Source organism: Gadus macrocephalus, chromosome 9, assembly GCF_031168955.1.
Source record: "Gadus macrocephalus chromosome 9, ASM3116895v1".
NCBI classification, from domain to species: domain Eukaryota; kingdom Metazoa; phylum Chordata; class Actinopteri; order Gadiformes; family Gadidae; genus Gadus; species Gadus macrocephalus.
In genome coordinates, this window is record NC_082390.1 from 1547085 (window position 1) to 1562787 (window position 15703).

General features: G+C 47.7%; 1 protein-coding gene across 1 annotated transcript in view; it reads left to right on the top strand.

Annotated features, from left to right (window-relative positions):
• Window positions 1–15703, top strand: part of abcc8 (ATP-binding cassette, sub-family C (CFTR/MRP), member 8) — a 39744-nt gene that overhangs the window by 5682 nt on the left and 18359 nt on the right. The window contains exons 4-10 of the mRNA XM_060061545.1: window positions 1816–1982; window positions 4600–4851; window positions 7482–7670; window positions 9851–10015; window positions 10686–10841; window positions 12523–12657; window positions 14612–14842. Coding sequence (XP_059917528.1) covers window positions 1816–1982; window positions 4600–4851; window positions 7482–7670; window positions 9851–10015; window positions 10686–10841; window positions 12523–12657; window positions 14612–14842 — 1295 coding nt within the window. The remainder of the gene's footprint in view (window positions 1–1815; window positions 1983–4599; window positions 4852–7481; window positions 7671–9850; window positions 10016–10685; window positions 10842–12522; window positions 12658–14611; window positions 14843–15703) is intronic.

Below are 15703 nucleotides of genomic sequence, written 5' to 3' on the forward strand. Positions count from 1 at the left end.
TGGTGCCGGAGGAACCCATCAGAGACGTCTAGGTGACGGGTGGCAGGTGCAGCTGACACAATCCTCATATCATATGTGTAGTTGTCTCTCCCTTTCCATTAAAGAGTGTGGTCAAAGGAGAACAGAGTATGGGTTCACTAGCATCAAGCAGACATCGGTCTAGCTTCCAAAAAAAGCTGACTTTATGTTATTTGTCCGCATTTATATTGATGTAATGAAGACATAATGAAGCGCATAGGGGTCGAGAGGCCTGATGGAAGGACACATTTAAATCACCAGTTATTAATTCCAGGCCATTGAAATGTTATAAGGGATTCACTGATATTTTAGATGGACCTCAGTTCTGCCAATGTTTACATTCACAGATGAGTTGACTCATTTGATTAAGGCTCTGTGGTGCAGATTGACTTTGGACCAATCGTGTTCCTACATGAAATTGCATCAGGTCAAGGAAAAGGAAGCTTCTTTTGAGAAGAAGGCATTGTAAGAAGGCCATGCTCCCTCTGCATGTTTAGAACAGGATGACGAATGCGTCTGGACAACTGGATGAGCGTCCGTTCATGATCTCTTCTTTTATAGCCTCTGATTTGTTTGTAATATAAAATAAATAATACAATAAAAAAATCCCTCCACGATCGTCCTTGTGTAGGACACTGAATAGAAACAAATCCCTTCATTCATTTCGACGTGGGATGGGGATTTCAAGGTCTTTAGTGGACGTGAGTCAGCCGAGTTCAGTAAAATGGACAGTGTAATGCCATCCACCCCTTGTTCTTATGGGAGAGGCTCACATATAAAGACATCGGTTGAATGACTCATGCAGAGAAACAGCCAGTCTCAAATCCTACACCATGTTCTCACTCCCCCTCCTTCCTTCTGTCAGGCTCTCCTTTAATAATTCCACAGCTGGCTAAGAGTAAATATACTGATGATAACAAAATGTACCTGAACATTCAGTCCTATTCGGAATGGCAACATCACCAGCATGTGTTTGTCGTGGATATCCCCTGATAATCCACTTGATTCCAACAGTGATAATATTTATAAACTGTCAATATAATGATAATTATTATATATAATTTGATTTGTAAATTATAATGATAATTATAATAATTATCTTAAAGAATTACATTATTATTATTAATTATATAAGAAAAGGTTTGGTGTGGTGTGTGTGGGCGTGTGTGTTTGTGCTTGTGTGAGTGTGTGAGTGTCTAAGTGTTTGTATATGTGTGTGTGTGTGTGTCTGTATGTGTGTGTGTGTGTGTGTGTTTGTATGTGTGTGTGTGTGTCTGTATGTGTGTGTGTGTGTGTGTGCGCGTGTGAGTGTGTGTGTGTGTCTGTCTTTGTGTGTGTGTGTGTGTGTGTCTGTATGTGTGTGTGTGTCTGTATGTGTGTGTGTCTCTGTATGTGTGTGTGTGTGTGTGTCTAAGTGTGTGTGTGTGTGTGTGTGTGTGTGTGTGTGTTTGTTCTTGTGTGTGTGTGTATGTGTGTGTGTGTGTGTGTCCAAGTGTGTGTGTGTGTGTGTGTCTGTGTGTGTGTGTGTGTGCTCCGCCCCTCCTGTACGTGTCTGAGGTGCCCTGCGTGTCTGAGGTGCCCTGCGTGTCTGAGGTGCCCTGCGTGTCTGAGGTGCCCTACGTGTCTGAGGTGCCCTACGTGTCTGAGGTGCCCTACGTGTCTGAGGTGCCCTACGTGTCTGAGGTGCCCTACGTGTCTGAGGTGCCCTACGTGTCTTGAGGTGCCCTGCGTGTCTTGAGGTGCCCTGCGTGTCTGAGGTGCCCTGCGTGTCTTGAGGTGCCCTGCGTGTCTCCCCAGCCCTCCTGATCTACTGGCTGCTGGCGTTCATCATGAAGACCATCAAGTTCGCCAAGTACACGGAGCACGGCGTCGGTCCTCGCCAGCTGCGCTACTGCATTGCCGGGCTGCTGGTGCTGCTGTACGGCCTCCTGCTGGCCGTGGAGGTCAAGGTCATCATGGGCAGGGTCAGTCACACTGCAACGCGCGGTCACATCATATCACGCAACCACACGAATCATCACCGTCACACAATACGGCCGGAATCATCGGGATTCCAAATTTTTGTGTTGTAGCGTGTGAGTAATTTACCGCCTGTGTGTGCGGAGGAATTTATGTTTTTCTCACGATATTGTTCTTCAGTGCTCCGTGGACCAACATGATTCAATTAAATATATGTATATTGTATTTTTCATTGGACCTTTTCAGCTGGAGCCTTTTATAAATGTAACCTCTGAGGAATCCCCACTATATAAAGGCATGTAATCAACAGCATCATTCTTTATTCAGGTATTAAGCGAATGCTTACCTCTTATTCAGCTGTGAATAGACCAAGAGAAACATGTTGGGATGCCCTCGATACAGGGATTAGATTAGCCTGTGATTGGAAGAAATAGATTCCTTTCCCCGTGTATAAATCACTCCAACCCATGAGTTTCATTGATTGGCATATGTCGGCAAGTCTTTCTCAAGATTAACATGCACTTGAGATGATCTATCAGTTTTAATCAAAATCAAATCAGTTGACAGCCTTTGTGCAATGTGTTCGGAGGCTGGGTCTATAGAATACACTGACCTACTTTACATAAGAAGTAGAGGCACTTTCTACTCATTCCTCCTGACAGCATTTACTTGTTCAGATATATTAATTTATGTATTATATATGGGGCAAAAAGAAATGTATGAACCAATGGGAAACATGGCAGAATTTTTAAATTGTGCTTTTTCACAGCTATTTTTTCTCTTTTGTCTCTTCCCTCGTCTTATATTTAGACTTCCCTCTTCTAAGTTTTTCCCTTCTTCACAGCTCTGTTATGGTACTTTTCCACCGGAGGGTGCGGTTCGGTTCGCCTCAGTCCGGTAGTGAGGGGCGGTATAGCCCAGCTCAGTTCCGAGGTCGCGTTTCCACCGCCGACAGTACCCTTACGGTAGGCCGGATGTCGATCGCCGCGGCAGCTACATGAACATCGTGACATCATAGCAGCGCGACACAGTGTAGCCTGCTCAATAAAAACAATGGAAAAGAGGAACGCGACACATTAAACCAAGAGCGACCATGGAAGTCGTCCAGCAACAGTTTCGGAACGTCTCCACCTCCTTGTTCGCCCAAGCTAAAGTTTTGCACGACATGTCCGTTGTCCAGAATAATACCCCACGGGTACTGTTTGTTTGTTTTTATCCCCATGTCGCCCGGTAGTGACAATTCTGTCGACCAATCAACGGAGGGCGTGTGTAGCTCGAACTTGCCGGTGTAAGTACCATATTGGCTCGGCTACCAGATCGGCTCGGGGTCCGTCGTCTGCTGATTACGTTACACAATATCATTGGCTGTACGCTTGAATGGGCGTACATTGTGATTGGCTGTACGTCGGACAGTTGTGATTGGCTGTTTTGTGCTGTAGCTCTGGCTGTAGTCATAGCAACCACCAGGCAACAGCGAGCACATGTGCGAGCGCGAGTAGGTCTATGTCTAGTTTCGGTTTGTGTTGCCAGATTGGGCATATGTCCCGTTTTTCCAGCCTAACGTGATTCAAAGTAGCCAAATCAGGCTGGAAATGTGCCCAATCTGGCAACACGGACGGCTTATCTTAACAGCCAAGATGATTCCGAGGGATGTTTTGTTTTTAGAAGAAAACTATCCGTACAGATAGGTTGGGAATGGTCTATGTTCAAAATGAAAGATCATTACAGGCTCTTTAATTTAAGCCATAAAAGACCTTATTGCTGTAGATAGCGTATTGTGTGACGTAATCAGCAGACGACGGACCCCGAGCCCATCTGGTAGCCGAGCCAATATGGTACTTACACCGGCACCCTTTCAGGCGTCAGTACCCCAACGGAGGAGTACTGGAGACGAGTGCGAAACGAGTCCGGCTCAGTACGGGTCACGCCCACTTTTGGCGGTGGAAACGTGAACCGTGACGCACTTTTGCAAACGAACCAAACCGCACCCTCCGTTGGAAATGCGCCATTACTTCTATGAAGTTCTAGACATGTAAAAGGCCTAAGTCTTTTCATAAAGCCATCAGACTTGGCAATCACAGAAGATTCCGGCAGCAGGCTATAATTTACACCCCTTGAAAGTAATTAGGATGTCTGGCGATATGAAGCACACAGTCATGTATTCAGGGTTTATTTAAGAGACTTTTCTATTCTGAGCCTTGTTTATCTGGCAGAGGATATGATCATTATCACTACCTCTACTGATCTTTCAGCTCCAAATTGTAACAGTGAGCTATGAATATGCTTTATTTGCGTGAGCCTGTGTGTGTTTATTTGTGTGTGTGTGCACGTGCATGCATGTGTTTGTCTTTGTGTGTGTACGTGTGCATGTGTGTGTGGGTGTTTGTGTTTGTTTGTGTGTGTGTGTGTGTGTGTGTGTGTGTGTGCAGGGGCGTGTGCAAGCATGCGTGCAAGTGTATATGTGAGCGTGCGTGCGTACGTGCCGTGTGTGCGTGCATGTACATCAAGTGTCCCCAGCTCGTCCCAGAGGGCTCTGCCTCTCCCACCATCAACATCTTCCCCATCAACGTGCTCACCTCCCCCTCCTCTTTTCCCATGATCCTCCTCCCCCGGTCCGCGCAGCGCTACGTGTGCTACGCCGACCCCACGGAGGTGAAGCCCCCCGAGGACCTGCAGGACCTCGGCGTGCGCTTCCTGCAGCCCTTCGTCAACCTGCTGTCCAAGGCCACCTACTGGTGGATGAACACCTTCATCACCGCCGCCCACCGCCGCCCCATCGACCTCAAGGTGATCGGCAAGCTGCCCATCGCCATGAGGGCCCTCACCAACTACCTGAGGCTGCACCGCGCCTTCCAGGCCCAGACGCTGCGAGCGGTGAGCCCCGCGTCGCCGTCGGGCCGCTCTGAGAGGAGGGGTCTCGAAGGGGAGGTAGGGAAGCTCTGTGGGGTTGGGTTTAGCCAGGCTAGGGAAACAATGACAGCAGCCTCCCGGGAAAAAAGGACAGCAGCCTTCCCAGACCAAGCTCTATCGTAGATTGAGCTTGGTCTGGGGAAGGCTGCTGTCATTTTCTTCAGCACAAGAGACGCGATCAACGGTTCAAATGACTCTGTACGCGATTGGCTGCCTGCCGTCGCTTCCCTGTCGTCATCGTGTTAAACCAGCCAACAGCACGCCAGGGGGGGAAGCCAGCTTGGCGATTGGCTCCCGCAAAAACGTATTAGAAGCAGAAAGAAATGCATCGCTCCTCTCCACACCCCTCTGCAGGGCGGACTCAAACCGCCGGCAGAAGGGGCGGGGGTACCCGGGCTAGGGTTGCCCATGATCACAGATTAAACGTTGATGTCGCGCTGCATTGGTTGGTATCAACATGGGAAACACCATTGTTTCAGCGTGTGGGTTTATTTTGTTGTTGGATTTGGATAGGTACAACTCGAATTGTAAAACAGGCTTAAACAGACCACGTCTGCCCGCTCACATGGTCATGTGGGGATTAACATGGATGTTTATCTCCCAGAGACCACAGGGGTGGAGGTGATTACGTCACGGTGCTGCACGCAGTCAGCGCTTCAGTGTGAGCACCAGACTGGATTAACCCTAGCTCACATCCTCCCTCACACACTGAGACAGAAGCTGCGGTCTCTTTTGCCGGGGAAGGTTCCTTACTGAGTGAAATGACCTGGCAGCTGTGATAAGGACTGAAAGAATTGTATTCAATTATATTTATATTTATTCCAATTTATTATAATAAATGCCAAGGAAAGGTGCTTTGAGCGCTTTCTTTTCATATCGCCTCTAGCATATTGTACATATTGGAACATCCTTTAAGAATGGAAGGAGATAATGCCATCCCATAAATCCTTGAGGTAGCATTGTTTAAATTGACCCACCATTCGTCCTTAAGCGAAAAAAATCACCATGGCGATATTAACTTTGAAGAATTATAATAATTGGGATTCACACCATGACCATGAGTAGTCATTCATAATGGGACAATCATTTAGTTTCTCTTGTTTGATAGCCTTTATAAATTTCTTATTTCCGCCCCGGTTCTTCAATCTTCTTAAAGCCTGCATGAGACAACACGGTAAGAATTAGGTAGCGAAGTATCTAAGATTCGCTTTTAGTACCCTCCGGAACATTGTAGTTTCCCCACGGCCGACCCACGTCCAAATCCATCCCTATGGCCTAGTGTAGGTGCAGTCGGATTCTCTTACCTTCACAGTTGGCTTTTCCTAAGTCCTTGAGTTCTCCTTGACATCTTTCTTTGTGCTCATCGAGCTTTCCATCGAGGTCAAGGAAATGGATTAGGAGAGGACATCTATTCGCCCGTCTCTCTGTCTGTCTTGACTGTCCGTCACTCTTTGTTCCTGTCACGCTGTCTGTCTTTGTCCCGGTCTGTCTGTATGACTGTCTCTCTGTCTGTGTCCCTGTCTGCCTGCCTGTCCTCTTGCATGTGCCAGGGGTCAAGGCCGAGGTCACCGTCCATCGGGGTCAGTGTTTTCCAACAGGTCAAAGGTCGCAGAGTTCCGTGACTAACTCGTCACCGACTCTTCCGGTGTGAAGGAAGCACGGCCCCCGTCGGGCCGGCAGCAGGGATGAGAGGGACGGACGAGTCCTGGGGGAGAGCGGCTTGTAGCTGGGGGCGGACAGCCGGCCTTGGGGTGGGGGTTTAGCACCAATCACAACAGTGCTGAGCGGTTGACTCCGCCCCTCTGTGAACCGTGTGTCACATACCGACCTTTGACCTCGCACATCATGGGAAGTTAGTGTCGGGGCGCCTGAGACCTTTACGTTGTTTCAACTCCACTATCAGACACACACACAGCTGTGTGTGTGTGTGTGTGTGTGTGTGTGTGTGTGTGTGTGTGTGTGTGTGTGTGTGTGTGTGTGTGTGTGTGTGTGTGTGTGTGTGTGTGTGTGTGTGTGTGTGTGTGTGTGTGTGTGTGTGTGTGTGTGAGGTCGTGAGGGAGCACTCTTCATAAATGTTTTGTTAACTAAGAGCTGGCTGCGGAAGCAGGGGGCAGACGCTGAATGTCACATCTGTTGTCACACAAACAAACAGACGCACACACGCACACACTCACGCACCCACACACACACACACACACACACACACACACACACACACACACACACACACACACACACACACACACATACACACACACACACACATACACACATGCTCAAACAGAAACACATGAATACACATGGTTGTGGGATTGTTTACTTTGCTTTGACCGTCCAGATGTTTCTTTGATCATCAATCTCAGCCACGCTGGAAATGTTCAAAAAGTACAAAAAATAACAAAGCGTATGTAATGAGACGATGACATCCACGTTAAAGCGATGGAACACGGCAGTGGTGTTAAATAATGACAGCGTTGTAACCCCCCATTTAAAGCCCCCCCCCCAGGCTAGCCAAGGAGGGGGTGCTGCAGAACAGGAACCTAACTCCGCCTGGTTCTCCTTCCATCCTTTGATCCTCGTTCATCCCCCCCCAGAGGCCCGAGGGCTCCGTCCCCCTGGGGCCCAAGCAGATCTGGAGGGCCCTGCGGAAGGCCTTCGGGCGGCCCCTGATCCTCAGCATCACCTTCCGCTTCCTGGCCGACCTGCTGGGCTTCGCCGGGCCGCTCTGTATCTCGGGCATCGTGCACCACGTCAGCAAGGACAACCGCTCCATCCAGCCCACGGTGAGAGCGCCGCCCTGCTGGCCAAACCACCAACCCTACTATGGCCACGCCCAGAACCCCAAAAGACACGCCCCTCTCTATTTCTGATTGGTCCGTCCACACGTCACCCCTGTCTTTGATTACTGTCTATGGATTCGACTACCGTGCTTTAACTGCCTAGATATTAGCTGCTAGGGTTAGGGTCAGGGGTTAGGGGTTATTTTGTGATCCTCTCGAATGCTCACAGCGAGGGTACCGAAGAGTTCTAAAGCGTCCGGTTGAGTTGCATGCAACCCGGCCCATCACAGACAGAGTAGGGCGGGTCTTGGCGTGGCCAGAGTAGGATTCGTAAATTTACGTCCCCCTGTGCCTCAATCACATAGCGGCCATCTTGGTTTTTAACGCTAGCTCGGTGGATCCAAGATGGATCTTAAATCGTCCTGGACATATCGGTAGTCGATGTTGATCGATGGGGGTTTAAATAATGTATTCAATAAAATCACATTGTAGCATAGATATATTCTACCTAATCTCTTTGTTGACAAGAACGTCCTGCAGGGGGCGTGTCTCTGTTGCTATGGACACTCCCAAGCCCCTCCCACCCACTGCAGGGGGCGTGTCTCTGTTGCTATGGACACTCCCAAGCCCCTCCCACCCAGTGAGCCAGTCATTTAGCATCAGACAGTTGTTCAGTTGAACAGAACACTGTCGTCGAGTTTGCGGTATTCTGATTGTCTGAAGTGTTAAGGCAGACTTCAAATGAAACAGATGCCTATTCTTAGTCCCTTTGTCTAAAGGTATCATCCCTCATCATGTGATGAACTAAAAACAGCGCCAGTATCAGCAGTTACACACCGACCGCTGGCTGACAGACAGATAGACAGACAGCCAGACAGACCGACAAACAGAATGAGCAGGCTGAGGTAACTAGGTACCTATCGCAGAACTGCACAACTCACGACAGGACGTGTCAGGTGCAAGGCTTCCCCCACGACCTCTGGGAGGTCAAGGCACTGCTTCTGGGGACATTTGACACCGCCTGGGTCCTGTTGCCAGGGCGCTAACTGAAGCATGCAGGGTGAATATTCAGGAGTGTTTTGATCTGCGCTGTCGTCTCCGTGCCCAGAATGTCTGGGTTCGTGCCGGACCAGGGCCAGACTACAGACGACTTAGTGAGCATAGGAAAGCGTCCTGAATTATTTGTTGCTGTGCGATGGAGCGGATTATCAAAAGTTGATGTTGGAACGGTACAGCGCTCTTTCCTCCTCTGAAGAGAAGGTCGGGGCCCATTTAATTATAGCAGATTGCCGTCCTTTTGAGGGTTTACAAAAACCAAATAGATCAAAAGGATGAAACAGATCTGTTTCAGGGAACTGGCGATAGATCGAGTTATAGATAGACAGAAAGAAAGATAGATGAATCATTAGATAGACTGACTGACTGACTGACTGACTGACTGACTGACTCAGAGGCAGATGAATAATTGCATGGATAAAGCTACGATTGATTTAATATCAATAATTCATCACACCATCTCTATTCTTACAGTGGAGATGATGAATAATATATGACCTGGTGTGAAATTAATCGTCCCTTCCCCAGGGGGTCATTTGGCCTCCCTCACTCCCCACCCTGCTCCTCTTTCAGACCCACCCTCAGCTTCACTGCCCCAACTGCTTCTTAACACACGACTTAGTAATGACTTCCAACTTGAAGAAAATTTGATATTTCTCTCATTCTTCTTCCTTTGGCCAATATAGTGCACTCTGTGTTCTCTTATCCAAAACCTCTGACTGTACTGTAAGAGTGAATATATTCTGAGCATGGCTAGGCACGGTGGGACTCCAACACCAAACCCTGACGGTGCTAATACCATGCTCTACCAGTGCAGCTTGTCTCTCTCTCCCTCCCTCTCACTCCCTCTCTTCTATAGATAATTGTAAGCATTTTTTGTGTATTATTCTACCACTTAACAACAAATGCCTCTCTCTACGTGTCCCTCTCTCTCTCTCTCTCTCTCTCTCTCGCTCTCGCTCTCTCTTGCTCTCTCTCTCTCTCTCCCTCTCCCTCTCTCTCTCTCCCCCCTCTCTCTCTCTCTCTCTCTCTCTCTCTCTCTCTCTCTCTCTCTCTCTCTCTCTCTCTCTCTCTCTCTCCCTCTCTCCCCCCTCTCTCCCCCCCTCTCTCTGTCTCTCTCCCATTAGATGAGTCACATGGGGATCCACTTCATCTCGTCCCAGGAGTTCCTGGAGAACGCCTATGTTCTGGCCGTGCTGCTGTTCTCTGCCCTGCTCCTCCAGAGGACCTTCCTCCAGGCCTCCTACTACGTGGCCATCGAGACCGGCATCAACCTGCGAGGGGCCATACAGGTGCCGTGAGGCTGCGGCGAGGCGCAGAAGTATTGCCCTTATATGGCACTGCCCAAATATGGCATTGCCCCTATATGGCTATTGCATTTGATTTGGGTATTGGTTTGCTTTTTGCTTACAAAGCTCGTAAGTTTACTTATATCATAGAATAATTGTCTGGCCTTTCCCTTATAAGTGCATACTTTTTTATTTATTTTTTGCTTACAAAATTCCCAAGACTCATTAAATCGATGTGTTCAGGACTGGATTAAACTACGAAGCAAGCTTTTTTCTGGTAGCCACGTTAAAGTTCCTGTTTCCATGTTCTCAGCAAATATTGAGACCTAGTTCCACCCCCTGGAGTACGGCCCATGGGGCAGCGGAAGAAAACGAGTTTAACAATATCACAGATGAAACCTTGTACGGGATCCTGCCAAAACAGACAAGCTTACTTAATGATCCACCCCTAAATAGGGTTGTCTGGGCACATCTCGGCCATCCCTGACTTAATAAGGCCAATAACTACAATGCGTGTAAACGTGAGTTATGATTCTCCGCACCGCTCTGCAAAGGCTGAGCTTCGTGGTCGGCTGCCGCTCCAGCGCTGTTCTGTAACACTGGTCCGGACGCGCTACTGTCTATGCATCTCAAGCTGAACGCTAACGGGTCCCTCTCTCCCCCTAACCCCCAGACCAAGATCTACAACAAGATCCTGCGCCTGTGCACCTCCAACATGTCCATGGGGGAGCTCACCGTGGCCCAGATCTGCAGCCTGGTGGCCATCGACACCAACCAGCTCATGTGGTTCTTCTTCCTCTGCCCCAACCTGTGGGCCATGCCCTTCCAGGTGAGCCCAACACCCGGGCCAAAGGTGGACCCTGAAGGTCCGCCAAGACGTTCTCCAGCGATCCACTCGCAACGTCAGCTCTCCTGGGAGAAACCGTCCACCACTTAGCGGCGCACTGGGGTCTGTTGGTGTGATGTGTTAAGATGTGCTTCTGCAGTAGCTCAGGAGGCAGAGCCGGTTGACTTGTAACCAGAAGGTTGCTAGTTCGATCCCCGGCTGAGGTGTTGAGGTGTTCCTGAGAGAGACACCTAACTCCTAACTGCTTCCGACTGAGCTGGCTGTCACCTTGCATGGTTGACTCTGTCGTCGGTGTGTGAATGTGTATTAATGGTTGTCACTTTGGAGAAAAAAATGGATGAAAAATTCACTCTTCCACTAACTGCTGGTCGCTTGTCTTGTTGCCGTACACCAACAGTGGTTCAGGAAGCACGCGCACCACCGATGCGATTGGATTCAGCGTGTACGCTCCTCTATACTGTTTTGTGTGTCGACATGCGTCACATTCGTTTTCTCACGGAGTCCGAATGCATTATATGCTCCACACGTATTTTCTTCCTTTCACACCGCAAACCTGTTCCCCTTGGGCGGTCCTGGGAAGAGAGGAGAATGCAATCCTCATTCATAAATCATGTCCGGTGTGGCAGACTTTCATCTCACTCCGGGAAACACATGATAAGCTCAATAAGTCACACGCGTATGATGGATGGGGGTATACTTGTGTGTGTGTCTGTGTGTGTGTCTTTATCTTTTGATCTTTTCTCTGTTGGGGTTTGTATTTCGGACCAACGTAGTGTCCTCATCCTCATCTCCTTAAACCATCATCATCATTGTAGTGTTCATCGTCAGTGTTAGACCGATGCACACTTAACAAGGTAGCTTTGTTTTCTTTACACCGGTGTGATGCATCTCCTGAATGGAGCTTAACGACCTCTGTCTCCCTCTTGAAGCTCAGAGATATAATATGGTTTATTGCATTTCATCAACTGCCTGCATGTTTTGTCGGGAGTCTTCACAAAGCAGCACAACGTATTTAAGGTTCACTCAGGAATAAACCTATCTGGCCTTGCAGTGCGTTTTATGCATATCAAAATCACAAGTCCTTGAAACAGATTGTCATCCACACAGAGCAGCCATCAGCCCTTCACTAAGCAGCTGTTTGCTGCCTGTTTGCTAAGACATGGTGACATTCAATCTCGGTCAGCGAGCTCTAGTATTTCAACACGTCAGCGATCAGAGTCACTCCATCCCATGAAACAAGGAGTACAGAACGGGAGACGGAGAGTCATTCTGTCAGTATCACCGTGTCTGCCTTGGGCCCCGTCTCAGTGTGTTCCCCGAGGAGCTCACCTTCAGTCACTTCCTGCTATGGGGAGTGTGTCTCAGGGCTGTCGGTGTGCGTCAGAATGGGGTGGCATTAGTATGCTCTCGGTGTACAGCCCTGTTGTCCCCTTCACTGTGTGAAGGGGACCACTTCTGTGTCTGGGTTACTGAACTCATGCCAAAGGATTATAATAATAATCCCCTATAGACTGCACAGAGAGACTTCTATCAGCTGTCCTTTATTTCCTATTCATTTTGTAACCCCTCTCTCTCTCTCTCTCTCTCTCTCTCTCTCTCTCTCTCTCTCTCTCTCTCTCTCTCTCTCTCTCTCCCCCTCTGTCTCGATGTCTCTCTCCCTCAGATCATCGTGGGCGTGATCCTGCTCTACTACCTCTTGGGGATCAGTGCGTTGATCGGCGCCACGGTCATCGCCGTGTTGGCTCCCGTCCAGTACTTTGTGGCCACCAAACTTTCCCAAGCCCAGAAGAGCACTCTGGTCAGTGGTAAACGTCCTGTCTGGGATTAGTACCTCTTACTTCGGCACAAGGGGGGGCTATCCACAGCGATTTGCAACTTCTCTCTACCTACTTAGTTTGACTTATTTGACTAAATACTAATTTCACTCACTACTCATCTAACTCAGTTGTCTATTTTTTAACCAACTCCTATGACTTAATTCCAATGCAGTTCACTGCAATATATGTCTAACATTACAACAATAATATGTTGCATGCTCATTTTATCCTCCAGTGACAGAAAGCTTAGGCTTTCTTTTATCGCTTGTTGTGACAGTGTTGCATGATTAGTTATGCAACCGAAACCTTTGATGGTGGCTTGAGGCGGTGTTAGATAAAAATAGGTGTGATTTAGCGTCCTAGGATCCTGAATCACATGACCACATTATCAAAGGTCACAATTTAAGGAATCTCTGCTCGCTTCAATGGGCCAACGCTAGACGACTTGGCAAACAGTGTCAGTCAATATTAAGTCATCTGTATCACATCCACGACTCGGTAATAAAGTGGGTTCCGGGTAATGTTTGTGCCGCCACCCACACACGCATTGTATGCTAATCAGACAGTCGCCAGAGGGCCCTGGCGTCCCCTCCTGTGAATGACAGCTTTGATTAGTCCAGCTGCAGCAACCACAACAGCACAAGTGTCTGTGTTCCCTCCAAGTGAACTGCCTTGTAGCGGTGGGTGTTCAACACACCGCGTGTGAGGTCGTCACACCGTCTTTATATGTACTTGTCATAGAGGTGTCCAGAGTGAATTATATATTTATTATAATGTCAAAACAGTCAAGGTACTGCTCACGGTTTTGTCAAGGAAGTACCCCAGGCGATCTAAGCTATGTTGAGACGGCCGTTGAATCTGTTTTATTTTTGCATTGACAGTCACACCAACCCCAGAGCGACGTTACAAGGCACCTGTGTTTGCGAAGAGAAGAGCAGTTGAATAATTTAAACCGAGTGAACAATGTTTGAGATGTCAGATTCCTCACAGGCCTTCACTCTGAGTTTGTTTGTCTGTGACTCTGAAAGAGAGCACTATGTTTCATTGATATTGGTCCATTCTCAGACAGACGGTTTTATTCCGATGCAATCTACAAGGAAGGCTGTAAACCAGTCAAAGCAGGCAATTCAAATTGGAGTAGCTAAAAAAATATATTGCACAGCCTTGTTTAAAGTGACAAGAGGATCTAGAACCGTTAAAAAAATACTTTATGGTACAGTGGCCATGATGTGAGAGGCCTGGCCCGCCATAGAAGTGTGCAACCACTTGGATACATAGCCAGGAGGTCAAATAGCTCCATCCATCAAATGAGTGTAAAGGAATAGAAATCAATAGACTTGCTTAGTATGCTTAGTAAACACTTTGATTACCCTTAATAACGTAATTCAAAGTTAATTATGACATTTATTTTTCATAATATACCTACTCTGTTCTGCTGAGTAGCTAAAGGAGTCAGCTAAAGGAAATATGACATATCTCCAAGTTATGGATTTTGCAAGCTCCTGTTTGCCAGCTTCATTTCATGAAAAAGTTATTAAGGATACACCATTAATGTCCGTAAAGCAACGCAAAGCTGCCTTTTAATTCCCACCCTCAAAATATTAAATACAGAGGGTTTCAATCGCTGGTTTCAACCAATGGGTTCACTCCGTAGTAGTCACATCTTCACCCTCAAAACGGTCGTGTGTAAACCAACGGACACGTCAAGGATTCTGCTACGCCCGAATGAGTATAACTCCATCCCTCCAGGACCACCTTTAACCGGCTCCTATGACTTAAATCCATCGCAGTACACTTCAATATATGTCTTACATTGCAACAATAATATGTTGCATGCTCCATATTATCATCTAGTGACAGCAAGCTTAGGCTTTTACTTGTTATTGCTCGTTGTCAGCGTGGCGCCTGACCTTCAGTTCTACTCCGCCCCCCCAGGACTACTCCAGCGAGCGTCTGAAGAAGACCAACGAGCTGCTGCGCGGCATCAAGCTGCTGAAGCTCTACGCCTGGGAGAACATCTTCTGTGACAGCGTGGAGGAGACCCGCGGCAAGGAGCTGAGCAGCCTGAAGGCCTTCGCCCTGTACACCTCCGTCTCCAGTAAGGCCGAGGGCGGCACCATCATGGAAACAATCGGAATCACCGTTATTTTGGTCAATGTTGAAATTCACGATTATTGAAGCGATTATTTTTGAGTTTGAAAACATGATGCATTTATTCAGCGTGTCTCTCCCAGAAAACATTTTGTAGCTGAGAACTTTGAAATTTCGCTTTAAAAAAATACACAAAGAGGTCAAAAAGAAAATGTTCAAATCTAAAATAATGTACAGACAAAAAAAATATAAAACTAGATTTTATTAGTTTTGTGATCGTTAGACGCTAAAATCGAAATCGCGATCATAATTCGATTAATCGGCCAGCCCCAGAGCTATCGCCGGGGGCCACGTGGCTCCATCGATCCGGGTGGAACCAGTGGGTTTGAAGGGTCACTGGTCCAGAACAGACCTGAGTCCCACACGGAGCTTTGGAATGCGGCCGATGCAGCCGGGCTCCATTCCACTGTCTTTGTGCCTTGATTTTTTTTTTTTTATTAGGTTCGGCTTCCTAGTGAAATTCGCACTCCTTGTCCTTTAGGATTTACAATGGCTGAGCTCAACATAATAGAAGACAATGACAATTAAGTCATATCAGGACAAGGCATGAGTAGAAAAATGTGTGTATGTACAATTTATGAAGAAGTGTTGACATTTACACAACCTTCATGTTTTCTAAGTTGATAACTACAGCTAAATAATGACCATAAGCTATGCATATACGATCCAATATACATATGGAGTCAGACTTACTGCAGTGTTCAGTGGGCTGAGAGCAGCTTCTGCAGCTTTCGTCCAACTTGTTTGATCCAAGTTCGTCCATGTTGATTAAGCAACTATCTGTTCAGCCCATGGCGCTTTTTATTCACACTGTGAAATCTCGTAAAAAACGGTCATTATTCTTATTCTGTGTGTGTGTGTGTGTGTGTGTGTGTG